Consider the following 26,851-nt stretch of genomic DNA (forward strand, 5'->3'; position numbering starts at 1 on the left):
ACATGAGTAATAATTCATCAAAGGAAATAAAGGGACTGTTCACCCCAAAGTAAAAAATACTTATTTTTCCTCTTACCTGTGGTGCTATTAATCAGTTTAAATTATTTTGGTGTGAGATGCCAAGTGTTGGAGATATCAGCTGTAGAGATGTCTGCCTTCTCTCCAATATAATGGAACTAGATGGAACTCAGCTTGTGGTGCTCAAAGTGCCAAAAAACATTAAAAAAAAACAGAAATCATTACCTGGTTATTCAAGATAATCCACAGACCTCGGTAAAAAGAAAATAGTTCCTACATGAAACTGCTCACAACAAGGTCTGTGTCTGTCTTGAGTCACCGCGTCATGATTTCTGGAAAGAGACATTGCTGTTGAGTTTTTCAAATGTATATTTTTGGCACTTTGAGCACCACAAGCTGAGTGCCATTATATTTGCGACATTATATTTAAGGCAGACATCTCTACGGCTGATATCTCCAGCACTTGCCAGCTCACACCAAAACAATCTAGACTGCTAAACAGCTCTACAGGTAAGAGGAAAAATATGTATTTTTGATTTTGGGGTGAACTCTCTCTTTAACTGGTCATTCAGCTGACATTAATATAAACATGTATTATTTCTATTGGTATATGGATGAATGCTCCACTACTGACCAATGCACTTCACAGTAAAATGTCCCTGCCTAGACTGAGCTGTAACATGTCTGAACCGATAAAAAGTCTGAGCATCAAGCAGATGAACGTCAAACAAGACACTGAAGACAAATAGACATTTTCCATAGACTTTATTATAGTTTTTTTTTCTTCTCAATCTAACAGGTATACGCAACGCTCTAAATGTCATGGCTTTTTTGTTTTAAATACTCTCCGCTCTTAAAGAAAAACTGTAAAAATATTTAATTATAACTAATTAAAAGATCTCTTGGGGGACAGGACTAGGAAGGGTGCAAAGATACGAGGGGTGGTGGTGAGGAGGGGGGGGCAGGGGGGGTCTCTGTGGTCCTTATCTGAGGCGTTGGGTGGGGTCTGGGAGACAGAAAAGGGAGCAGGGTGAAGTTACATCCAGCTGGGGTTTCACCGCGAAGACGGGGTTGTGTTACCATTTAAAGAAAACCTGGAAGAAGGACATGAAATAGATTAAATCAGATCAATGAATGATTTCTGCTGCATAATGAAGTCGTGATACTGGGCTGGTGTATCACCTGCACACTCGCTCCATCATGTGTGTGACAAGGCGGTCGGAGATGCCCGGACAGGACTCCTCGGCCAGGTTGAAGGCATTTTCCAGCTCCTCAATGGCTCCTACGCCCCCGCCGCTCGCCCGCCGTTTCTCCTTCAACTGAAAATACCAATATCCAATGTGAGGCTTCAACCAAAGAAGAAGGCTGCTTGAAGCCTAATTTCAACTCTACTGTTAACAGTTTACAACATTATAATAAGCAGATTACTCAGGTTTTTTAATATCATCAATGTGCAACTCGATATTTCAACTTGTTGACATATTGACATACTGTTACTCACGGCAACAATAAGCATGGCTCGGATATTTTCTGTTGACCACTATCACATAACCCAATTATGCAATCACACCAGTGATATTTTGTTTCATCTCATTTTGCTTTCATCGATCATCATCAATCATCATAAAAAGACAACTTTGGACTTCAGCATGGACTCTATTGAACAAGTCACAGTAAAACGCCTACTCAGCCTCTTGGCGGCTTTTTTCATTGATAGTAGTCACTACAGTGCTTTTGTTGGTTCAGTGGTGCACTATAACAACCTCATGACAGTGCTATGTGCATATGGGACTCCCCAAACACTTGGTATTTCACCCAGATGGGCGCGGTTTTGCAGGATGCAGCAGTAAATGCTTCAACGAGCACTGTGACAATTTCAGCCCATGACTGCCCGTTCATACCTTATATAATGACCTTGATGCAACTCTGTAAGAATGTAGAACAAATATCCCGAATATTTTTGGTTTGATGAAAGTAAGAAGTTGGACTGAGTGGCAAAGTATGGGGTGTTTTCATTTCTAAAGCTTGAAAATTAGGCAAACTAGGCTGTGGCTTCCTGTGATGTGTGTCTGTGTCTGTATGTTTGAGCTGTGCACCTGGCAGTTATGTTGCCTCTCGTGTATGCGTTTTTAGCGTCCTATTCCTTTTGTACGGCACTTGTGTGTGGTTTATAAATACATTTGAGTTGAGCTGATTTGAGTTGAATAACACACAAGTGTGGCAGCATACAGTATATACTACCCATGTTTTCCTAAAATGAGTATACTTGGAAATTTATAGTCTGCCTTGTAATCCCAAGAATAAGGGTGCTTTCAGACCTAGAGTTGTCTCGCTTTGGTCTGAATCAGGGACTAGTTTTATTATAAAGTTGCATACTTGCCTAGAGTTGGTTCGTGTTCTCACGGCAGCATTTACAAGCGGACCAGATCAAATGCCTGAAAAGTGAAAGCTGGTCTCTCAGAATTTCCATGCAGGAAAAATCCAGGAAGTAAACAAAACATTGAAGAAGAGTACACTTGCAAGATAAATGCGACACTTTCTAATNTTTGTAACCGGACCGAGACCACCTCTTCAAGAAGGTCTGGGTCTGGCTGTTTTGGTGCGCACCTGAGTGTGATTGTTGTGTTCACACCTGCCAAAATGAACGGCACTTTGGGGGCAAATGAACTTGGGTTCGATTGAACCGAACCAAACAGGGCAGGTGTGAAAGCACCCTAAGTTGATATTAGAATACAGACCCCCTGTGTGAGTAGGATTTTTGTTGAACATAAGTTATTTAGTCCATCTAAATGTCAACATGCTTAAGCACTTTTCCAGTGCAACATTACGATGGTCAATTTGAGAATTTACCAGCAGTCAGCTTAAAGTTATTATTTAAATTTGCAGGAAAGTCTTATGTTAGTCGTGGTTGCAGCAGCGCCAGCAGTACATGGAACAAAAATCTAAGTGTGTCTTTGTAAATGATCAAAAAAATTAAAAAATTAACTCTGAAGTTGCAGTTAGGCGTGAGGTCCCCTGTTGGTTTAATTTTGGGGTTAAGGCAAGGATTAGGTTACGGCTTTGCTTTGCTAGAGAATTTGCTCAGGTGTTTACAGAGAACCTTGTTTAATTTTGTCTTGGGCTTAACAGTCAAAACGTATCTGTTCCAATTTGAAGATGTGTTAAAAAAACACAACACTTTTTTAGACAGTATTAACGACTCTGGATTAAGACATGCTCATGTTGTGCTGTGCTCAAAGTTACAAAATCCCCCTTCCCAACAGTTCTACCTACCTCTCTGAAGATGGGTGTTACTAAAGCAGACAAGCATTGTGACTTGGGTTGCCTTTTCACCGAATCTCCTGACTGCGAAGAGACAAAATGGTGTCAGAGAAAAAAACAAAAACCCAAAAGCTCTGACTCTGTGTCTGCGTGCCGCCTGTGTCTCACCTCTGAATCTGTGTGTGTGTAGCCCTTCTGTAACTTGGTCATGGAGGTGGGTCTGACTGTGGGGAAGGTCCACGTGGGTAACGTGTCCACATCACCATCAGCGTCCCTGAAGGGCGGATGGGAAGAGAAGAATGAAGGAACAAAAAATAAGAGGAGAGAAAGAGATGTTTAAAAATGTGAATGTGAATAAACCCTTTGGAAAATGTAAATCCTTTAATGTATGAATGTGTATTCTTGAGACTCACATATCTGAGTCGTCAGAGCTGGATTCCTCCCCGTGGCCCTCTGACTTCCAGCGGCGGTAACGGTCAATCAGCTCTGTCAGATAGGCCGTCTTCTTGGTGTAGCGTGTGATGAACTTGTGCTTTAGGAGCTCTTTGGCTGTTGGCCTCTGTGCAAACAAAAAAGACAGAAGCAGAAAATCTATTAAAGGAGCTGTATGTGACATTCAGACCATTTTTATAGTCGTGTTTCCATCCAGATGTAGCACAAATTTTTACCCACATTTTCAGAAAATCAGCAAAAGAAAATGCAAATTTTTGTGCTTTTCCATCCACTTCTGTTAGGCTAATTTTGAGAGTTGGTTCATCGAGATAAACAGTAGGAGGAGAAGAAGAAGACGGTGCAACAAGATGACTTGATTAAAAGAGCGCCAGTCAAACCTCAAATGAAGGAAACAGTGGATGTATAATAATGGAGAGAACACACAGGTCAATGGAAATCGAGAGTTTGAACAACTGGTATTACAGCTATGTGCTCTTGGAACAGCTCTGGTAACAGCTCTGTGTACGTAAGTGTGTTAAAGGCCATCCAGAGAAGGCAAAGAGAGCTTGTAGTGACCTCAAATTGTTGCAGTTTCCACTCTGGTTTTTCTGTGGGGTAATTGAAAATGTGCATTAAAAATAGATAGCCAGAAATGCACCTCATGATTTAGTCCGGGGTGGGATAGTCTGCACATGGTTCTCAACATGGATGTGGCTGAACTGGCAGCTAGAAGCTAATGATGCTAACTCATAAAGCAGTACTAACAATGGCAAAAGTGCAGACAGAGCTTACATAGTTAACCTGGGGTAAAACCAGAGCATTGACACTTCTGCGACAATGCTGTCCCCCTATCAGCAGTAACCACTGTATGAGCACAGTGCAGAGTGGCAGCAGTAAGCTAGCCAGTGGGATAGACACATAGGGGCTCATGTGCACTAACAGGCACGTGAGGCTGGACTGTTGACCAAGACAAAGAACAGAGAAACTCCGATTACAACACATACAGAGGTAGTGTGCCTTCATTTGCTGCTCAGAACGCGTTTACTCCATTATATCTTTACATAGCAAATAGATGTTTACTGTTATATTAATGCCATGAATATTCCATACAGACCCTTCAACATTTATTGACTCTGTATCAGGTGAGATCAGTTGTCTAGCTATAATATGCTAAAAGTTAAAAAGCTAAAAGAGTCAGTATCGACTCCATCATTTAATTACTTTGGGGTGTTTTTTGGTGCATAACAAAAGTGTGATTTGGATTGGGTTTGAATATTTCAGAAAGCACAGCACAAATTATAATTCCTATTACGAACACGACGTGCTAATCCAATCAAAACATATTTGTTAGGATAAGTAATCAAAGTCTGACGCTCAGAGCAGCAGTGCCAATCTGGAATTCTTTTCCAAATTTCTGATCTTATTCAACCACAAACAAGCACGTCTGATCCCATTTGAGGTCTGCTCCAATGCTGATGGATGCTGCAGGTGTATTACTTACAAAACGAGGGTCTTTATTTAGACAAGCCTCCACAAACTCTTTGAAGGGCTTGCTGTAGGGTCCCTCAAGTGTGGGTGGAGTGTTTTTCGGAATGAGGAAAAGGACCCTCATGGGGTGGAGGTCAGAGTTGGGAGGTTCCCCTTTAGCCAACTCAATGGCAGTGATTCCCAGGGACCAAATATCAGCCTAAGAAGGAGAGTGACATGTGTTAGTAAGGTGTGTTAACTACATATACAGACACTGGAAAATGTTTAAGGGAGAAATAGTCCCTTAACTAAAATGATATGGATTAAATTATTCTTCCCATGCTAAAAATGTCATGTAGTGTCTACTTATCAGTGCCTCCACCAATAACAGAAAATTATCTCTCTATGAGCTCGATGTTCTACTAAAAGTGAAACACCTTGTCACCCAAAAGTGAGAAAAATAAAACAAGCAAACAAACCTAAAGACAGCGTTCACTCAAAGCAGTAACACAGCGTGTCTCTTGTCCGGTCCACAAACTCTGGCCTCACCTTGAAGTCGTAGGCGGACTGTTTGATAACCTCTGGAGCCATCCAGAAAGGTGTGCCGACAAATGTGTTCCTCTTAATCTGGGTGTCTGTCAGCTGTCCCGCCACCCCGAAATCTGCAAGCTTCACGTCCCCTTGCTCAGACAAGAGCACGTTGGCAGCTAGAGGAAAGAGACAGAAGAAGAAGACGGTGAAAATACAAAAACAAGTAATGCTCAGTAAACATGTCATCAACCTGAACGATTGGGTCTCATTTGAGATATGAGAACCGCAGTGTTGAAGCATCTTATTTGGGGCCAGTCCTTTCCATAATGTTGTCAGAAACTGATAATAACAATCTGAGCCTGTCGGTGGCAAAAACAAGCACTTTTAGTGGACGTACATTGACGGTGCTTTATTACCAAAATTATATGCGGCTGCTGGCTGCTGGCTGCTGTCTGCAGCCCTCTCACTTAACACTGGCCCACTTTAAAAAACTGATGTTCCCATTAGTAACTTAGATGCAAAAACAGGGTTAAAAAACATTGAAGTGACGCTTTAATTACTCATCTTGGTGTCACTGTTGTTTTCACTCTCTAGTACTTCCCCAAAATGTAAAAGCACAACATCAGCTGCAGCAGGAAAAAAATGTGCTCCATGCACAGATATAAATTTAGCACCTACAGTATGTTGTGAAATTTCACAGATGGTGTTAATGCATTTATGCAGCTTGGTGACATATTTCAGTGTGTGGACTTATTCTGTCCAGCATCTGGTTGAGACTGGATATACATGTTGTTATCTGGCAGCTCCCTTATCAAAGTATTTTATAGTCTCTTTAAACAATACACCACCGTGCCGTGAAGTAGCTCTGAATTATGAGTATGATATCTGGCTTTGTACCAGGACAACACGGTGGAATGATATGAAGTCCTATCTATAAGAGGCTGAATGAAAAAGAGGGACTTTGTTTCTCCAGTGTATGAAGAGAGAGAGCTTATTACCTTTGATATCTCTGTGGATCTTCCTTTCAGAGTGCAGATACTCCAGCCCCTTCAGTATTTCCCTCAGTATAGTAGCAATGTAAGTCTCTTCAAGAGGCCCTGGACGGAGCTGAGAGGAGGAACAAAATAAATCAGAAAAAGGTGTGAGTTGGGAGAGAGGGCCAAGAACGGGTCAAGTTTTGCTTCTCGTGTATAAAAAGTGCCACTTCTTAAGATCTGTGTAAAACTTTGTAAGCCGTACAAAAATATAAATCTTCTTACCAAATCCAGAGCAGATCCTCCACCTAAATACTCCATGATAATCCACAGCTTGGTCCCCTGAGAGGAAAAAACACTTAATGAAAGATATTTCAAGTTTAAGCTTTAAAAACAACCCTTTTACCAGAATAAATGCTGGCATTGTATGTTTCTGCAAACCACAGTGTACCACTTATACCTTATTATGTAGTGGATATGTCGAAGCTTCATGTTTCTTTACATTTTAACAACGCTGTGGTCATGTTTAGGCACAGGAATCAATTGGTTATCATGTTTTGGCTTAAAATACATGGTTTTTGTGCCACAATCACAGCTGGAAATGCCGTCAAGAAAACATCCAGCTTTAGTGGCTCATCTGCCACCGGAAATGCCACTTATGTCTCACTAAAAAAAAACTAGTTTTGGTGGCTCAATTGCCGCTGGAAATGCCACCAATGTCCAGCTAAATAAAGAAAAGACAATAGTTTTGGTGGCACAACCAAAGCTTGAAATACCACCACTGTCTCGCTAAACAACACCCAGTTCTGCTGGCTCATTCACCACAAGAAATGCCATCAATATCTTGCCAAAAAACAGTTTGGGTGGCTCAACTGCCGCTGGAAATGCTGCTGATGCCTCACTACTAAACACCCCATTTTGTTGGCTATGGCTGGAAATATTGCATATGTCTTGATAAAAAAACACATCAATTTGGTGGCCCAATCGCTACTGGAATGCCACCAATGTCTTGCTAAAAAACACCCAGTTTTGGTGTCTCAGTGGCTGCTGGAAATGCCGCTGATCTCACAAAAAACACCTAGTTTTGGTGGCTCTGAAAGGCCACTGAAAATGCCACCAATGTCTTGCTAAAAAAAAAAAAATGAAGAAAGACAATAGTTTTGGTGGCACAATCACCACTTGAAATACTGCCAATGTCTTGTTAAAAACTGCTTTGGTGGCTCACTTGCAACTGGATATGCTGCTGATGTCTCGCTAATAGACACTCAGTGTTGGTGGCACAATCACGGCAGGAAATACCGTACATGTCTCAGTAAAAACACACCATTTTGGTGGCACAATCATTGCTGGAAATGCCACCTATGTCTAGCTAAAAAACACCCAGCTTTGGTTGCTCAATTGCCACTAGAAATGCTGCAGATGTCTTGCTAAAAAAACCCAGCTAGTTTTGGTGGCACAATCACGGCTGGAAATGCCACCTATATCTCGCTAAAAAAACACACAGTTTTGTCGTTTGTTGGTCTCGAACAGTGGTTTGCATTGTTCTGCAGTTTGGCAGCCATGTCACCTAGCTGTCATGCCACTACCCATCCTCTCCACCTCTCAATGACAGATTTAGCTAACATACATATTATCATAACTGTGTGTCACTTTAGAAACGTTGATATGATATGTATCCATACGTATCCATGGTTTGCAGGAAAGTACAATGCCAACTGTTCTTCTAGCGACTGACTTTGCCTATATGGCACTGTGTGTCTGTGTCTCTAAGCATCTTCACGTTGATGACTGGAATTAATCTGCCTATGTTTTGCCTCATTATCTGTGTCATCATCTCACCTTCAGGTATGATCCATAATACTTGGTAACAAAAGGGCTGTCACACTGGCTCAGCACTGTGATCTCCTGCTGAATGTCTTCGATCTCGTCCTCTGCCTCCTCCAAATCTATAATCTTAATCGCCACCACCTCCTTTGTGCGGTTGTTGATGCCTTTGTAGACCTCTCCGAAGGAACCCTTCCCAATCCGCTCCTGCTTGGTGAAGTACTCCTCGGGGTCCAACCGGGTATTCTGTTCCAGTGACAGCAAAGACAGCATTGAATTATCCATGGTAGAGGCTTATTTATGTGCATAGGAGTGTGTGTGTGCCACTCTTGCCAAGCCCTTGAAGCACAAAGCTACCAACTTGTTTCACATACGAATGCTCTGTTGCAAAGGTTAATTGGACGTGACAGGAGGAGTTACATCTATCTGTTGGCACATATACTGTCCTCATGCACTGCTCTGATATATAAAAAAGATGATGGATGATTAACCTTTCTTATCAGTGTCAATACCTCTCTATTCAGTCACGGCTCATATAATTACCTGGACTCTAGATTGAACTTTGTGCCAGCGTGTAATTCAAGAGGCATGACACTTGAAAGTTCAGAGGCTGTCTCTCTCCATAACAGCAGGAAATAAGTGATGAATTGAGTAGGAAGCACGTTGAGAAGTCATTAATTTAAAAAAATGTGATGTGGCAACTACATGTTTAAGATTAATGGAGACTTTTACAATATTGTTGTATACTGTCATGAAATCTCGAGTTTCTGATTACATGTTTTATCAGCTTTTGCTGGTGACAATGACAACGAAATTAAAAATAACTGTATACAAATGTGTGCATGTAAGTTAGGTTTTATGGCGTTGCACTGATGGCTCAGACCCCCACCCACCTATTCATAGAAAGCCTGACAGTCATGGGGGTTCGCCTTGTCTTGGACAAGAGGAGGGGAGGTGACAGTTGGTGGTGAAAAGATGATTTCTGTACCTGGTTTTGCATGTCTCGAAGGTGTGCCATCCCCTCTGCCGCTTGGAAAGGACAGGGACAGCCACAGCTCTCTCTTTCCGAGGTTATCAAATGGTCCTTTCGGGTTTTTTTCCTCCCCTCTTAGCTGTCTAGGAAGCTAGCTAGGTGGCTAGCCAACTAGATAAACACCCAATCTGCTGGCTTTAACGGGGCTGTCACTCCGCGCTCTGTTTTCGGCCTCCAAGTCCAACGGAGGACTGAAGAGACCGGCGACACACCGAGCTACTGACCGAGGGACTCCATTTGTGTCGGCGGTGATGAACACGAAGATAAAATGCTCCGTCCGTCTATTAATATTTAATTCATTTCAAGGAACGCTTAGCCTGTTGTTCATTTGAAGCTTGAGGAGGACAAAATAATGGCCCAGCCGGAGGACGCATGCGCAGTGGGTTTGAAGGCTGTGGAATTGTGGGAGTTGTATTTCTAAGCTCAGAAACGTTATAAAAATACATCTACCTACATTTAAGCTCATTGTATAGTGTCGTGTGTCAAATATAATGTGTCAAAGTCGAGTTTTGAGGCCCTTTAATTCCTTTCAACACTGAATATGTATGAAGAAATTTATGTTTAATTAAATCAAACCGTAAAAGCTGTGCCTATCCATTTACAGGCCAACTTGTATAAGGGACTGTTCTTTACTTGTCAGAGGAGGGGTATAGCTGGGATGGGACTTCTCTTTATTTATTTTTCTATTTTCGATTGTCCGTCCGGAAGCTACAAATATTTTTCCTTCCTTCCTATCTTTCCTTTCCCTGAGTGACTGGCAGGAAATGTATGTCCCTCCTACCACCATAAATTAGTTATTAGGTTTTTAAGACTTACCTTTTTATGTTTTAAAGCTGAAATCCTGGAGTTCAAAATGCATGCTGGTTAGGTAGTGCAGTTGTTTATTTTTGGCCAAATTTTGAATGAGATGTAGAATAAAGTGATTTTGATGAAATACCACTGCTTTAAGCTCAGGTTTGGTTATGTTTTTTCTTTTTTTCCATAATGGCGGAAGTGTTTATCGCACATGATGTGTCCAAGGACGGTCACAAATTTAAAATGCCAATGATAATTGCTGTTATTACAGTTTCTGGCTATGATAAATGGTGTAATTTAGGTATTTATTTAAAGAAACTATGCCTTTTAAACCCGTAGGTTTGTCTTTAAAAATCTGCCATACAATAAATACAAAATACAACCATATAAATTTGTATGCCCCTCCCCTAAGCCAAAATAAAAAACATAAGACCCTCTCAAATGCTTAAAAAGGTTGACATGCCTCTCCCTTTTTGCCCCCCCCCCCCCCAAAAGTAACAAACTGTCCCTAAGCAACATGTGACATGTGTATTTCTTTATTCAAGTCTCAAGAGACCGCAAATACCCTCTCAACCAGTAGTTCTGAATTACAGTCCGGGGAAGCCCCTAGGGGTCCTCGAGGGAGTCCCAGGGGGTCCCTAGAAAAAAAAAAAAAGAGTAATAGTTTATTTTCACTATTCTGATCATACGTTTCACTTCCTCCAAAGTTATCTCCTCAACTGTAGTTGACAACGACAGAATTCTGGTCTTAATCATATCTAACAATCCAAATCTTTTCAGATGGAGGTCTCTGTTTCAAAATCTTATAAAATGTGGGTCTTTGACATCAGTTTAAGGGACTTTGACGTGAAAAAGGTTAAGAGCCACTGCTATAATATCATTGATTTAAGCACATGCACAATGCACATTGGATATTGCAAAGTGCTGATGACCCATATACACATCTGCTTGTAGGCTGCACATGTACCAGAGGTCTGTGCATCTTGCTGTTTCAACAGATCCCAAAAACAGTGGTCAGAAAACAAAGCACAAAGACCTTTTAGAGGCTGCAGTTACTGTCACTCATACAAACCTAAAGTCACTGTCATCATCCAAAAATGCAAAAGGTTAAATTTCAGCACAGGTTCAGCAGATGTCATTTACTCTGGCTGTCAATAAATGTACAGGTGTGATTCATGTGTATGCACATTGTTTAAACTGTGAAAGAGTGAACAAATAGGCTATATCCACACAAATCACAAGTGTAGTGAGTTGTCTGAGCAAATCCTTTTACTGTAGGCTACATCTTATGTTGCAGCTATGTTTCTTTCTTTCTTTTTTTTCTTAGCTTTTTATTTGTCACACCATATGACATTAGCCAATCAAACACTGATGACTGTAAACTGTATTCACAGAACTTTAAATGGGGCTGAAGCAAGCACAAGTTTGTTACCATTTCCTTAAGTGAACCTTTAGATTTCTAAAGCCATTTTTGTTTGTTTGTAGACACAGAACTAAGTCCCAATTGTGTAAAAAAAACAACAACTTTATATGACAAAAAAGGAGTATTTTCCGATCATTATTGATTTCATTGTGTGTTATGAAATTGTGTGTGTCTAAATATCAGGAAAATAGTAATGATGGGTGTATTGAATTAAAAGCTGGAATACACTAATTAACGTCTGTGTTAGTGGCAGACAAATCTAAATAATTGAATTGTATGGTTTTGTATTAATTATGCCAATTACATAAACATTGTATGTAACCAACTAATTTGAGTGTGATAATTGTGTGCGCTCGTTTTCTAATCCGGGTGCCGCCTGCTGCTGCGGCTCGCTTAGAGTGACGCTGTAAACTCCATAGGCCCCGCCCCGGCGGACACACTCGGTGTATTATTGGCGGCTCCACACACTGGCTAGTATCTGTCGGTTTCTCTCGTCGTCGGTCCCGGTGGATGCTGTTAATATTACACAGCGAACAGCATTTTGACACATGACATTTTAACCCTGGTGCTAAAACCATAACGGTAAGTTGTCAGAGAAGCTAAAGCTAATTGAAGTAATGAATATTTGTGGTTAGCCAGCCTGTTACTGCGGACTGTCAACGGCTGTGACGTGCTGCTTAGCTAACGTGTTGTGATAAAGATAACATTAGCTAATGCTAAACATGCAAGTGACATTAGCTAGTTATTAGCTACATGCTAGACATGGCGTCTTACGTGGATTTTCATTCAGTGACATTGAAGCCATGTGTCGGCAACAGCTACACCTCATGTCAGCGTTATGTAATTTCACGCAACACAGCGTGAAATGTTATCTTTAATTTATTATTTAGTAGCTTTGGCTGATACACCCCCTTTCCTCCACCATGGCGGTGGGTTCCTCTACGGGACATGACATTTAACACGGGCTACAGGACATGTTTTAGGCAGTAGTCCTCACAATTTAGACAATTAGGAAGGACTAATTTCTCAATTTTTATAATTTTAAATGAGGTTTATTCATACCAATTTAAGCTATTGTCAGAAAACTAGGATGGCATTACAGGCAGACCACTGGCACTCACATTAAAGAGATGGCAAACATCCAGGGCAACAGATAGGAGTGTGGTTGTGATTGTTGAAGCTGTATCCCCATGGGCGGATTATAACACAGCGGGCTCCTGGGCACAGATATGCAAAGGGCCCCACCACCTCTCCTAAACAGAAGCAACACACACACATTTGCGGTGGTTTTGCATCTCTGTGTGGTCACTTTGTGTGTCCTTGTGGTCACTTTGTGTCTCCTTGTGGTCATTTTGTGTCTCCTTGTGGTCACTTTGTCTTCTTGTGATTATTTTGTGTCTCTTAGTGGTTGTTTTGTGTTTCTTTGTGGTCATTTTGCATCTCTTTGTGGTCATTCTGTGTCTCCTTGTGGTTGTTTTGTGTCTCTTTGTGGTCATTTACATTACAGTCTCTTCCTGGTCGGTACATGTCAATGTGTTCATCACAGTGGCGTAAGGTAGTTATGATGGGCCCCAGTGCATGCTATATGATGGGTCCTAGTACGCCCTAGTTACTAGTTATGAAGCACACACACGCACACAGAGTTTTAGACACATAAATGTTTTTAACCAACAGTGTGTCTTTGTGCCGCTTTTATGTTATAGCTGCTTGCAGATGTGCCCAGCTTTTCAGTCTTGAGTGATTTTGCACCTAAACTACCTGCTGTAAATCATATGGTCTCGTTACATGATTAAACAGAGACTTGATAATGGACAACATCAACATACATATTACCCAGCAGTCATAATTATTTATCTGTATATGACAAAAACTACCAAAGAAAATAGGAAATTTTTAGTTTGACTACATAGATTTTTTTGTATAGTTTATGTAGAATAAGCATATAATGTGTTTATAGATGGATACTATTTTACAAAAACAGAAAACCATGATGGGGCTGGGTTTGCCTTTTTAAGGGTTAGTTCTTCTTTGAACACGGGCGTATTTCCAGGTGGCAATTGGGCCCTTCCACCCCACGGACTCCAGTGCAACCGCACTGCCTGCACTGTCTATATTTATGCCCTTGGTTCATCATGTGTTCAGTTTGACATTTTGCAAGGGAAGGCCAGGGGACCCACTGACACTTTGGGCCCTTGGTCCTGTGCCCGGTAGGCCTGTTCACTTATCCATCCATGTGTGTCACATCCATGTCTGTGATATCTGAAGTATGGCTTAAATATCTGTTGTGTATTTTAAGTGTTTTTCCATTTCCTTCCATTTGGCGTGTCTACAGGCTGGATGAGTGGGCCAACTTTCACCTCCCCCTCTGCAGAGGTGGCTGAGATGAACCGCATCCATTATGACTTGGAGTACACAGAGGGCATCAGCCAGCGCATGCGGATCCCAGAGACCCTTAAGGTGGCTTCAGGAAACCAAATGGGATCTCTGCCACTTCAGCAACCCCTGCCCATTCACGCAACTCTGATGCATGTGCCGGAGAGGATTATTGTAGCAGGTGAGGGCAGCAGACAGGGCATCAGTAACAAGGTGCACACACACAAAACAGTGCATAGAAAGCTGAAATTGAGGCAGGTGCACAGTTTATTTAACTGTCCATCTCCTTACTTCCTGCACAGGTGATGATGGAGACGCTCAATTTGCTCGTCCCCGAGACTTGGACCTGATTCAGTCTGTCCCTCCCGTGGACCTCCTGAACATGAAGGCCCCACCGCGTGTCCTCACACTCTCAGAACAGCCACTGGATTCCCTTGAAACTGAACAGACTACCACATCACAGAGCAATCCCAGCCAGGTGGTAAGAGTCATATCAAGATTTCTATTCTGTGTCCCTTTTTATTTCTCATTAAAATGAATTGATTTTTTTTACAGAACATGACACTGATCCCAATAGTGGTGCGCTATTATGCTATCCGGTGCATTGTAAAGTAATATAAAGATAGCAGCCTTGAGTTAAACACGCAGTATCAAAATAACATGGCACTTATTTATGTCTATCACTCATAGTTACAGCTGTAAGTTTGTTGATGCAATAACATTTTGGGCATTTATTAGATTAGGTGGAGAAAGGTGTAAGGCTGTGAAATTGGAGTGGGAAGCCGATGATTTGAAGATTATTATTTCAAATTCTTTTATCATTCATAGGGCCACTTTCACGGTCGGTCTCGAAGAGAACGCAGTGCGAGTGAGAACATATCTGGCCGCCACAGCAGTCAGATTGTCAGAGGTGATGTAAGGTAAGCACACATCCACAGTTGACCTATTTGTTACAACACTGTTTCACCGCTGTTGTATTTTCATTCTGAATGTTATCTACTTTTCTTATTTCACTCTTGGTTTGTTTAAAAATATCTCATTTCTTCACTGTTTCTCTCCACTTGCCTCTCTGCCAGTGTAACCCCTTCCCCTTCTGCCCCCCCAGTCCGGTTGTGCCCACCCCTCTGTTCCCCTGAGGATGCGAACATCAACCTGTTTACAGCTGCGGGGTTCCTCTCTTATATTCAGTCGACAACACGGCGGGCATACCAGCAGGTCCTCGATGTGCTGGACGAAAGCCACCGCAGGTGATTTCTCTTTTCTTTGTCCCTGTATTTCTCGGAAGTTACTCAATTCACAGTTTCTCAGAACAAAGAAATGGTGGTGAATTTCTGAGAAAACTTTATGAAAGCAGGACTTTTGTTTTCATTTTTCTCCTGTCAATAATAAGTAATGTTGTTTCACAGCCTTTTCTTACATCATTCCCCCTGTGCTTTATATGAGCAGCAAACACTGTTTCAGTGGCAGTACCTAAAGTTGTCTGGTTTATGAAGGGGACACATGTCTTTGTCATCAGCATTATGCTCTTGTCCAAATCCTAGTTTGGGTGGAAATGTGCTCCCTGTAAGGACTGCTTTCTGTAGCCATGCAGACAGTCTTTGAGCTGGACTGGTTTTCAGCACTGTTGTCATTTCTCTAAATTGAGATGTGTTGATGTCCACAGGACACACCTGGACCTGGCCCTGGAAATAAACCCTGATGAGTCTGGCTTGGTGGACGCTTCATCACTACGACGACAGGTAATATGCCTCACACGCCTAAGTGACTGCCTATGTCGCTGAAAAGTGATTCTAATTCTTCTCCGCTGCTGTGGTGTGTATATTGTGCCTGTTGCGAGTGTTTTCTCCTGTTTGTAGGTTTACAGTTTTCAGCTGACAGGATGCAGTGAAGGCATGCTGACACAACAAGCTTATGTATCACATATCAGGCTGTTTACAAAGGATGCTGGCAGAGCAGCACGCAGCCAGTGATTAGATGCAACTGGCATTTTGAGATACATATAAACAAACAAAAACAAATTTGTGTCTGTTGTTAATTGTATATGGTTGTATATGGTCTCTTGAAGGGATAGTTAGGTTCTTTTGAAGAGGGGTTGTATGAGATACTCATCCACAGTAAGTTACAGACACTTGTTGTACACTGTTGGCATGCCCCCAGTTTGGAGAAGCAGGCAGGAGTACCACTATGGAAGATAAACAATGTACAGCTGCTTTTGACATTGTCTTGCATGCTTAAAACTTAAATTGAAAACCAGATAGTGGTAATCCTACTGTACATACCTCACCTTTTGAAAATTGAGAGAAAATGTTTTTGTGCTCATTCAGATTGTGAAGCTGAACCGGCGCCTGCAGCTGCTGGAGGAGGAAAACAAAGAACGTTCCAAGCGAGAGGTGATCCTGTACTCTGCTACGGTGGCATTCTGGCTTATTAACACCTGGATCTGGTTCCGTCGCTAAGATTTGACAAGCGTCTCCCAAAACACTGGAAGCCAAAGCAAGTCCTTGTTAAAGGTGCAACCATTAAAATACAATACAAGTCTTTGCAGCCACAGAAAACAACAACAGTACTGGCAAATGCCCACCACAGTGTTCTGAGACTCTATAGCAAATCCTACAGTGGGATTAGACATACAATTTCAAACTAAGCACTGTAGAGATAAAACTTGAAGCAACCAAATGTTGCTAAATTTCACACTGGCTGGTATTCACACCTTAAAATCTGACCATCAACTTGCTTTTGTGGGGTACAACACCACTAGAAATTTAGAGTATCTCACATTCAAAGATTCATCTGTGTGTTCCATTCAACAACTAGCAAGACAAAGCACAATGACTCTACAGGTGGATGTTTGCAAAATGTTTGCAACTGCTTTGATGTGGCGAGCCGAGGTCTGCCATGTTGCAGCAACAGCAAACAGAGGTTACCTCATTTAGGTAAAACTAGCTACAATATAGGCTACTGTCCAACAAATAAAATGTCAACTCTAAATCAGCGTTTAAAGGTCCAGTGTGTAGGATTTAGGGGGATATTTTGGCAGAAATATTACATAATAAGTATGTTTTCTGAAGTGTATAGTCAGTTTGGGTTTTCATTGTCATAGAATGACCCTTTTGGATAACATGAAACTGCTTTAGGGCATCTGTCCACGTAGTGTTTGTCTTCAGCAGAATAGCAGTGGCAGGTCGCTGGGGAACGCTTTTTTATGAAGCACTGGGATATGGGTATGTTTTTATGACAGCAATATCTTGACACTAACATTAGCTAGGTAGCTAACATAATGCTACATTAACAGGATTGACTTCACAGTCAACAACGAGCTTACAAAGCAAATGGTGATGAAAGCAGAATGCTCACCACCAGCAACATCCAGAGTCCGCCAGCTGATCTGCTCCCAAAAAACAAGCTTTTCTGTCTTTCTTGTGACAGTAGGCAACAGCAGCCTAGCTAAAGAAGCAGCAGTGATGTCATGTCACCCGCACCTTTTTGAAGAGGTCAGAGATTTTCAACTAGAGGTGCTTGGAGTGGCTGCAAAAAAAAGGCAGAGCGCTCTGAAAAAAGACACTGGGTGTGGACACAGCCCTTATTCAGTGTTTTTACCGGTTTAAATCACGTGGGGTCTCATTTATAAACATGCATGCGCACAAAGAGGCCTGAAACAAGTGTATGCCACTTCCCACGCAAAAGTGCTGATCTATAGAAACAGATTGATGAGAGAAACTTTGACCCATGCTTACAAACATTTTGGAGATGGGAAATTGGCGATGCAGATGATGAGGTGGAAGCCTTACAGTCGGAACTGTTGAATACTGTTTGGCTTTTGTTTGTGCATACATTTTTAGTGTGGATCCTATGCACCGTTTTATAAATGAGATCCATGGTCCGTGTATTTTGGAGAAGAGCAGGCCTCTGCGGATAATTTGGCTCCTGATAAAAATCTCCTGAATGTCTGGATCAGAAAAAAACAGTGTTTTTACTGGTTTAAATCACTGGGCCCATTTGTTTTGGAGAGGAGGAGACCTCTCCAGATAATTTGGCTTGTAGTAAAAAGCCTTCTGAACAATGAACACTGAAGGAATTTTAGCTGGGAGAAGTTTAAGCTGGTTGCAATCTGCAATCCTCACTGTGAGACGCCACTAAATCCCCTTAAATATTACACACTTAACCTTTTAAGTTTGAGTCTGAGGCTTTCTCCACGTCTCTAATGCTGCACTGATGTTCACCTGTGTTCAGGAGAAACCGAACGTGACACAGATAATGTGAAATTGGCAAGAACTGCAAACCCTTTCTGATATACTCTGGTTATATTGGAAAATATTACTGATTGCACCTTTAAAGCTTGATAAATCCATTGCACAGCAACAGCAGATGTTACACTGATGCTTATTCATCTTTTTGAGAGTAAACAAGATTTGTAAATGTGACTTTTTAGCTTAAGGAGAGGACTGATTTGAGGGGAGACGAGGATTTACTTACGCAACAAATGTTTTGGGAACCAAACCCCGAGCTGGGACTATTGTTACAGGACCAAGCCTCAGAACTGACTTGTCTGTTTGACATTGAGGTTCCTCAGTTTTGTCAAAAACCACCATTCTTAAAGTGTCAAAGTAAGATGAGTAAATCTAGAGATGCCATAACATTTACCCTGAATGCCCTGTTTTCGCTTGAGCATTACCCCAAAACATTTGTATACGGTACTTGAATAGCCTATTGTTGTAAAAGTTGTAGTTTGTCCTTCATGTTTTTTTACCTCTTTGGCAGTCACATGCCTATTGATTACGTTAAAAGCTGGATGAAGTGTCAACAAAACTAAGGTTAGGCTACTAAGGGTATAATCTGTGCAGTGATAATGTTTCCCATGCTGTTTCTACAGTTTGCTCATTTTTCCAGAGAATCTGACCACTCATGTTTTTCCACTAAGCTACCTACAAGACTAAAAGCATGGACTGTGTGCTTTTATTCATCATGCAGTGTGGTATACATCCTAGAGCTACTATCTGTATGATCATTATAGATGGATATGTATATAAAATATTGATGTCATTATTTTAAATAATGTAATTAATGGAGGTGTATTCATCACATATCACAGCGGCATCAACATGTTGCAGTTACCATTTTTTTTCTGTTAAGCACTGAACTTAATCCTTAAAGCTGGAGTTTAAGTTAATATATCTTAATTTCTTTGTAATATATGAATACATTCATTGTTTGTTAATATTTTTTGCTGTAATAAATGACGGATGTGAATTTCCTCCAGAGCCAGGCTGTTTGTGTGCAATGCTGAACCCTGCTGGTGTGTTAGCAGGTGTGCAGCAGCAGGAAGATGTTTCAGGAATTTTAACTGGGCATCATCATAGAGCGATATCATTTAACTACAGCTCAAGTCCAGTTGTACGAACAGAGATCCTCATCACATGACAGTTAACGCTAATTTGGATCAAACCAGAATGGAGTAGTTTGTGGCTCGTCTAATACCGGAAGTAAACAGAGGAGCAGTGGTGCTGGAAACCTGATGGTGACACAATGGGGATCACCAAACTGGCAGATCTGATCCGACTCCATGCTCCTGGTGCTATATTTCATAAGGACATCAGTGACTACACAGGTAATAACATCCCTGATCTTTCCATCAATCTATTTGTTTCACGAGCACGGTCAGTCTGTGTCATAATAAACAGCGAATGCTAACAGCTTACGTTAGCATACAGTCACCTGACTGCTAGTTAGCTTAGCTAACTTTGACGTCAACTGTTTCTAACACTACATGTCAAGCATCTTTAAAAGTAACACTAACGTTTGCTGAATTATTTCAGTCAGATTTTTAAAATATTGCGTAATATTAAGATATTGATAAAAGCCATTCTGCATAATGAGTACTTTGCTACTAATTTTCCTGACCATGCTTATTGTGTACATTAGTATTTGACTATAACGATAGGTCTTCAACTAGTAATCACCCTGCTGTATTACTACTTGTACTCAAGTAAATTAATATGAATAGCACCACTGCTAAAGCATTAAAACTAACCACAAGTATTCACTGATGGATATCTGTGTTAGTAACCTCTAACAAGTGTTCAATGACAGTGTGTATTAACTGGTCTAACCATCTGTGTTTACTGCTGCTTTTGTACCTTTGAACATTTAATACCTGGAGCAACAGTTTTCTTGTGCTGCTTTCAGACACCTTTCGCAAGTATTTAAACCCTTGAGCTTTGACCAAATTGGTTTCTTAAAAAAAAAAAAAAACATGGGGGGAAAATTGCAAAAAAGAAAAACAGAGATTTAAAAATTATGGAAAATAAGAAAAAGCTGTGGAAGAAACTTTTAATAATAATAATAATTATTATTATTATTACAGATTTATTTACAGATTTATTATAATTTTATAATATTATAAATATTCTCTATATATTCTCTCTATATATTTATCTGTATAATAATGTTATTATTATTATAATATTTTCTATTACTTTGATAATATTTTTTATTAGAATTTTCAGCACTCTCTCCAGGTCATTTTAACTTTATTTCATCCATTATTTCTTACTTTCTTTCTTTCTTTTTTTAACTAATATTCTTGTTTTTGTTTTCTCTGTTCACTAATTTCTTGCTATTTGTTGGGGTCATTTTTTTCTTTTTCGTTGCTCATTGCATTCTTTCCATGTTTTTAAGAGAAATTAAGCCAATTTGCTGTTTGCTCAGGTGTCAAAGGGTTAAATGAGTCAAATGAAAGGACTCAAAGCACCAGGCATGACCATCGAAGCTCTAATGAAACAGTCACTAAGGCTTTCAAAGAATTACTTCACCCTAGCGCACGCTATTGTGCACATATCATCTCGTCACATGATCAGAGACCAGACATTGTATGATATCAACATACATATTACCCACCAATCATCAACAAGGTATTCTTATTAATAATTCATTAAGATGCACAGAGCATCAACAAACGAACATAACACCAACAAGTACAAAATAAAAGACCCACCCACCCACAAACCCAGGAACAAACAGAGAAAGCCAGACCAGTGAAAGTAAATCCAATACACAAGAACAAGAAATAAGCAAATTGGAAAAAAAGGGAAGGAAAAATGACGACAAATAAATTAACTTGTGTGACACAAGTAGAGGAGTGTAGCGTATTTCATTACAAATTTTCAGCTTAAAAATGGTTGCCACGTGAGAAAGAAGCGTGCAGTTGATCCTTTAATAAAACAACAGATTTTCTCCAGTGTTAAATGATGCATAACATCCTTAACCCAATGTCCATATACTAAATCATTAATTTAATTTAACAATTATAGTTATACAATAATTGACATAAAGTTCTAGAATAAATGCACAATTTTGTTATAGATGCTATTGACTTTTTTTGTATTACTTTTACAACAAAAAAAATCATCTACATGGAAATTGTATCATATGGTGCTGATGATGCCGGTGCTCTGTTACACCCCACAGGAAAAGTGATCGCACTGGATACCTCTATTGTTGTGAACCAGTTCCGTGCAGCGACGCCTTCACTAAGGTGAGCTCCTCAATGACTGATGACCCGATCTGTCTCGCTGAAGTAACAGCAACAGTAGATTTTTTTTCTCACGTGCTTCTCTTTTTTTCCGACCAGCGTATTACATATATTGATTCCCCATTTCCAACCCAGTTCAGTCAATGTCCAGAAAATAAGGAACACCAGTAAAATGCGGCAGTCCAATATAATAACCTGCAACAACTTTGCCTCAAATGCTCACCTTAGTGTTTAGTTGTTTGTCTGTTGACTAATGAGGCTGGACTTTGTGCTGGACTGAGTTATATTTGACAGTGTTTCTAATATCTTTATCATCTTATTTGCATATGAGCAAAAATATTACAATCACTACACCCACTACAGCCATAAAGTTCAGTTACAAATGATATGTTTACAAGGGTTTCAATCCTTTGGCCAGAGTATTTGTGTGTAATGTCCTCTTATTTCTTCTCCGCAGCCCCCTGACAGGTCTCTTCTTCCGCACGCTCACCTTCCTGGAACATGACATTAAGCCTGTCTTTGTGTTTGACGGGAAGCCTCCTGGGGAAAAGACAGCTGTTGTAAGTGATACCTCTGTATCTTTTGACTCCCTCCTGGTGTGTGTACGACAGTCACAGGTCAGGGAGACTTATCTGACTGCTTCCCCCATGTGTTCTTAATGATGGTAGAACTGCTCTCCTTACATGTGTTGACTGAAGGAAATATCTTAAACAAGGATGTGAAAGGGAATTCAATGAGCCAGTGGAATACGATAAAGACATCTAACACTTGTAGTGTGATGCAGATGACTCCCACACATGCTAACTGAAGCTCCTGTTTTACCTGCAGCTTGAGAAGCGAGCTGAGGCAGCTGGTTGGAAGTCTCACAACCGCACAGGCACAGGTACATCTACACAGATTGATAACAGGCACAGGTTTTGAAGTTATACATTCAGGAGAAATATTTGAACCTCAAGTCTTCTGAAGTGAACTCTTTTGTGCTCCTTGCAGCATCATCCCAGACCAAAGATTGTCTCCAGCTCCTGAAGCTTCTGGGTGTACCTGTCATCCAGGTACGACCTGCTCAACATAGAATATATAAGTTTGTTTTTTGTTCATATCGAACATTCACTTCCTGCATTTTCATTTTGATCCCCCTTTCTTTCTCTTTGTCTTATGCTTCAGGCTCCAGGGGATGCTGAGGCAATGTGTGCCCAGCTGCTGAGAGAGGGGATTGTGGACGCCGTGGCATCAGAGGACATGGACACACTGCCGTTTGGAGCCAGTATTCTCATTCGCCAGCTGAACGCCAAGAAGGACAGGTAAGAATATTGCAATTTATGTGTTGCTGTAAGGATTGTGCTGGAGTTTTCTTATGTTATGTTTTACTCTCTTCTTCTATAGTTTTCTAGGGCTGGTGCATTTAAATACTCCTGAGAAGAGGTTGTAGATATCAGCCCTAGAGATGTCTGCCTTCTCTCCAATATGATGGAACTACATGGCACTCAGCTTGTGGTGCTCAAAGCGCCAAAAATACATTTGATAAACTCAACAGCAATGTCTCTTTCCAAGAATCAAGACCTGGTTACTCAAGATAATCCACAGACCTTGTTGTGAGCAGTTTCATGTGGGAACTATTTTCTTTCTACTGAACTACACCTGCCAACTGTATCACTGCACGGAAGGAAGCATGCATCTGCTGCTAGCTCACCTAGCACCACTGAGCTATCTAACGTTACAGCTTGGCAGAGAAGGACACCATTAATGTTTACATCTCACACTGTCACTAGCCTCTCCTCTGAGCAGTGATACAGCTGGTGTGTTTAGTTGGTAGAGAGAAATAGGGGTGAACTGTCCTTTTAAATTGCTCATCTGTGATAATACTGATGTATTGGCATCACCCGAGGCTGTGAAATCTGTGGTCAAACATCATCCTGTCAGCTGGTGACTCTCCAGATAAAAATGAGCAGCAGCAAACTGGGCCGAGCTGACAGAGATAATTTAAGCCACAATAAACTCTCAAAAGAAGACTAACTATAAGCTTCTTATTATATCTAGCAGGTCACAACAGCAGTGACCTGTTGGACAGAAATTAGCTGCATGCAGGCCATTATATGTTACCAGGGAAATCACTTTGCAAATGAGCTTCACCTGGAGTGAGGTCAAAACCTGGAAATACACCAAACATGTTTTCTTCTGTTGTTGATAGTTGCATCTTTTTTTTCATGTTGTGCTGTTGCTTAAAATGTTTCTGTGGCTGCTAATTCCTGTCTGACAAGCAACTGGCTGGCTGACAGATCTCCAGTTACAGGATTTGTAGCCTCAAGTCATGTTGCACTGATACCACTACCAGTGATTTCCTCATGTTGCTTTATTTACAACAATCCAAATGATCACTTTAAATGAAGGAGGGACTGGAAGGTTTGTGAACTGATATAATCTCTTTTTCTTCACAGTGAAGTCATTGAATATTCTTTACCCAAGCTGCTAGAGAGACTCCAAATTAGTCACAAGGAGGTGAGACTGAAACTCTAACATTGTCTTTGAAAGTACTGAATATTTCAGTTGGTATTTGTGATATCACTTCGTGCAAATAATATCTCGAACCTTCCTTCTTTTGCCATTTCCTTCCACCAGTTTGTCGACCTGTGTATTTTGCTGGGCTGTGACTACTGTGACAAGATAGCAGGTTTGGGTCCTAAGAGAGCTCTGACACTGATCCAGAAGCATCGCACTATTGAGAACGTGGTTCTGCATGTCAACAGAGAGGTACTAGATGGACAACCAGTGGTCTTTGGTCTTCACTCTGTACGTTGCTTTACAAAAAAGTGTAAGATCTGGTAACACCCTCGTATCTGCTGCCCCTCAGACCCACCCTGTGCCACATTTCTGGAAGTACAAAGAAGCACGGACGATATTCTTGGACGCACCGCAGACAGTAGCTCCTGAACTCACCTGGACTGAGCCAGATGAGGAAGCCCTGGTCGGGTTCTTCTGTCGCGCCACATACGTTAAGTGTGTAGTTTTTGCTTCAGCTTTCACATTTCACATGCTCCTCTGTCTCTTTCAGAGACAGTTTTAACTGTGTACATGCTGATATGGTTTTAGGGAGGACAGAATCCGTCGTCGGATGGAGAAGTTCCGTCAGATGAGGGAAGGTAAACGGGAGGAGAGGGAAAAGGAGAGAGCAGCAGGACGCAGCAGGCAGACTCGCATGGAGGACTTCTTTAGAGTTACTAGGAAGAGGGAGCAGGTGAGCATAACACAATCATCCACAAAAATATTTCAGTTTATGGCATATTTAAAGCTTATTACAATGATTCAGAGCTCAATTAATTAGAGGAAAGCAATAATGATCATTTGTATAGCAATAACTCACCCTGTGTTTCGTTGAATTCATAAAGAAAATGTCAGCCTCGATCAGATGCAGAAAGTGTATAACTTGGTGCAAAAACATTGACCACAATGCAGGAAATCAAGTGTTTGGCACTCAAAATAACACTAAAATTGATGAATCACGTGAAAATTTGGTTATGGCAGTTCTGGAACATTTTTGTTAATGTTATTTTATTTTTTTATTTGGTACAGTGAGTTTGTGACAATTTTGCTCTTTTACTCCTTTTTTTGTCTTAATTTTGGACTGATGTTGAATGTTATCGTCTCATTGATACTGTGTGATTTCAAATTAATTTATATTTAATGTTGTTTTGTGATTGGACCCCAGGAAGACTAGCAGCTACCTTGTGGAAGCTAATGGGGATCTGAATAAAGAGGTTAAATTACTGTTTTTGTCGATGGAGTCTGGCTTTGAAGAGAGCATAGATAAGTTACACTTCCCATTCAGTTCCCCGTTGGAAAAGGCTGTCTGTTTGGGAGATACTGAGCATACGACTGGATAAATCAGACTTGGATTATACTGCATGAGTTGTGTGAGAGTTTTAACAGATATTTTGATTTATTTTGAGCCTCCTTTAACTTACTTCCTTTACATGAAGTTTCTCCATTTTTGGATTCTTCTTTCACCAAGGAGGCATGCGAGAAAAACAGTTTTCTTTACAAGTTCAACATAACATTTGAAGGGCGAACTATTCCTTTAAAAATGAATTATAACTGCCTTTGAAATGTCTGGATCAATCATGATTTCCACTCCAGTCAAGCAGTCAGTTATGACCTGACGAAAACAATCACTTTTAATTTTCAGTAGCTCCAAATGTGGTGTGTTGATTTGTCTGAACAGTTCTCTCTTTCTTCCTCCAGCCCGTGGAAGTTGCAGACCCTTTAAGCAGCAACAGGAAGAGACCAAAGTCAAAATAAGGCCGCCACCATCTCCTGCTTGCTGCCTCCACCATTGAAGTTGGAAGCTGTTTTCAACGCAGTCCAGATATCTCAAACAATTATGAAACGACATTAACAGACAAATCTGTGATTTGGATCTTGAGTTCAAGCTCTAATGCTTCATTCCTGTTCTGATGAGAGACTCCATTTCAGTGACTAAATGATGTTCCAAGTATTTTGATTTTACCTTCTGTAGCGCTAATAATCAACAGACTTCACCAGTTTTTGTTGGATCATGGTTTCACATTTGGAGGAGACTGTGCTTTTCCAAGTGCCTTCTACTTTTATTCCACCGCCAAATTCAGAAGAAGCCAAAACAAGCGCCTCGCAAGACACTGACTTCAAGTCGTTTGTCTCTGCATGGGAGCACTACCCCCCACTGACAATACAATAATCTGATCCTGTCTTAACAGCAGTGTCTGCAACAATGCAGTTCACTGAGCAGTTCTTCAGCGTGTCCAGCAGTTTCCTGCAAAGCCACCAAGAAAAGCGGAGCAGGCGGTGGATGGCTATGAAAGAGAACAGTGTTATCACTGTCAGGGAGGCCTTACACCAGGCCAAAACTGGAGACAGGGGATGTCTCATCACTAGATATTCAATGAGCACCTGTTGTGTGAAGGGTGCCAAGGCAGGGACCAAAGACTTGAATTTTAAAACATGCAGTAAAGTGGTGTCATGTCTGAAAGAGACACTGAGATGTTTATTAAGAAGAGTTTATTTTGAAAAATATTGTAAATACAGGCACTTTATGTTTTACATTTGCATGCTATATACAAATGTTGTTGGTGTTTTTAATTAAAATAATGCTGAAGTTTATTTGTGTGATGTTCTTATGAAAGTGTGGTTGGGTCAAACACTGCAAACTGTGCAAGTGTGGT

At 40.8% G+C, this 26,851-nt stretch overlaps 3 protein-coding genes across 5 annotated transcripts; 2 read left to right on the forward strand and 1 right to left on the reverse strand.

The window, feature by feature from the left end:
• Positions 1–766: 766 nt before the first annotated feature.
• Positions 767–9,916, reverse strand: stk25b (serine/threonine kinase 25b). Of its 2 annotated transcripts, XM_050033527.1 has the most exons (11): positions 9,496–9,916; positions 8,523–8,753; positions 6,969–7,025; positions 6,708–6,816; positions 5,728–5,885; positions 5,213–5,398; positions 3,693–3,838; positions 3,448–3,553; positions 3,292–3,363; positions 1,201–1,337; positions 767–1,112 (listed from the first exon to the last, which is right to left on the reverse strand). In XM_050033527.1, exons 1-11 carry the CDS (start codon positions 9,523–9,525, stop codon positions 1,073–1,075), a joined length of 1,272 nt encoding a protein of 423 aa, XP_049889484.1. In that variant the 5' UTR covers positions 9,526–9,916; the 3' UTR covers positions 767–1,072. The 2 variants fall into 2 exon arrangements, with proteins under 2 accessions (XP_049889484.1, XP_049889483.1); XM_050033526.1 differs by lacking the exon at positions 9,496–9,916 and having other exon boundaries at positions 8,523–8,807.
• Positions 9,917–12,187: 2,271 nt separating this feature from the next.
• On the forward strand, positions 12,188–19,380 carry LOC126408902 (mitochondrial fission factor homolog A-like). Of its 2 annotated transcripts, none has more exons than XM_050074686.1 (7): positions 12,188–12,340; positions 14,091–14,312; positions 14,434–14,612; positions 14,960–15,051; positions 15,208–15,378; positions 15,795–15,870; positions 16,456–19,380. In XM_050074686.1, exons 2-7 carry the CDS (start codon positions 14,096–14,098, stop codon positions 16,585–16,587), a joined length of 867 nt encoding a protein of 288 aa, XP_049930643.1. In that variant the 5' UTR covers positions 12,188–12,340; positions 14,091–14,095; the 3' UTR covers positions 16,588–19,380. The 2 variants fall into 2 exon arrangements, with proteins under 2 accessions (XP_049930643.1, XP_049930644.1); XM_050074687.1 differs by having other exon boundaries at positions 14,434–14,609.
• Positions 19,381–19,449: 69 nt separating this feature from the next.
• zgc:110269 (probable flap endonuclease 1 homolog) lies at positions 19,450–26,789 on the forward strand. Its single transcript, XM_050074685.1, has 11 exons — positions 19,450–19,736; positions 21,596–21,662; positions 22,117–22,219; positions 22,488–22,542; positions 22,650–22,711; positions 22,824–22,960; positions 24,095–24,155; positions 24,276–24,407; positions 24,508–24,653; positions 24,747–24,891; positions 25,896–26,789. The coding sequence occupies exons 1-11, from the start codon at positions 19,655–19,657 to the stop codon at positions 25,950–25,952; spliced, it is 1,047 nt and encodes a 348-aa protein (XP_049930642.1). The 5' UTR covers positions 19,450–19,654; the 3' UTR covers positions 25,953–26,789.
• The last annotated feature ends 62 nt before the right edge of the window (positions 26,790–26,851 follow it).

The sequence above is a fragment of the Epinephelus moara genome, chromosome 21 (assembly GCF_006386435.1).
Source record: "Epinephelus moara isolate mb chromosome 21, YSFRI_EMoa_1.0, whole genome shotgun sequence".
Lineage (NCBI taxonomy): Eukaryota > Metazoa > Chordata > Actinopteri > Perciformes > Serranidae > Epinephelus > Epinephelus moara.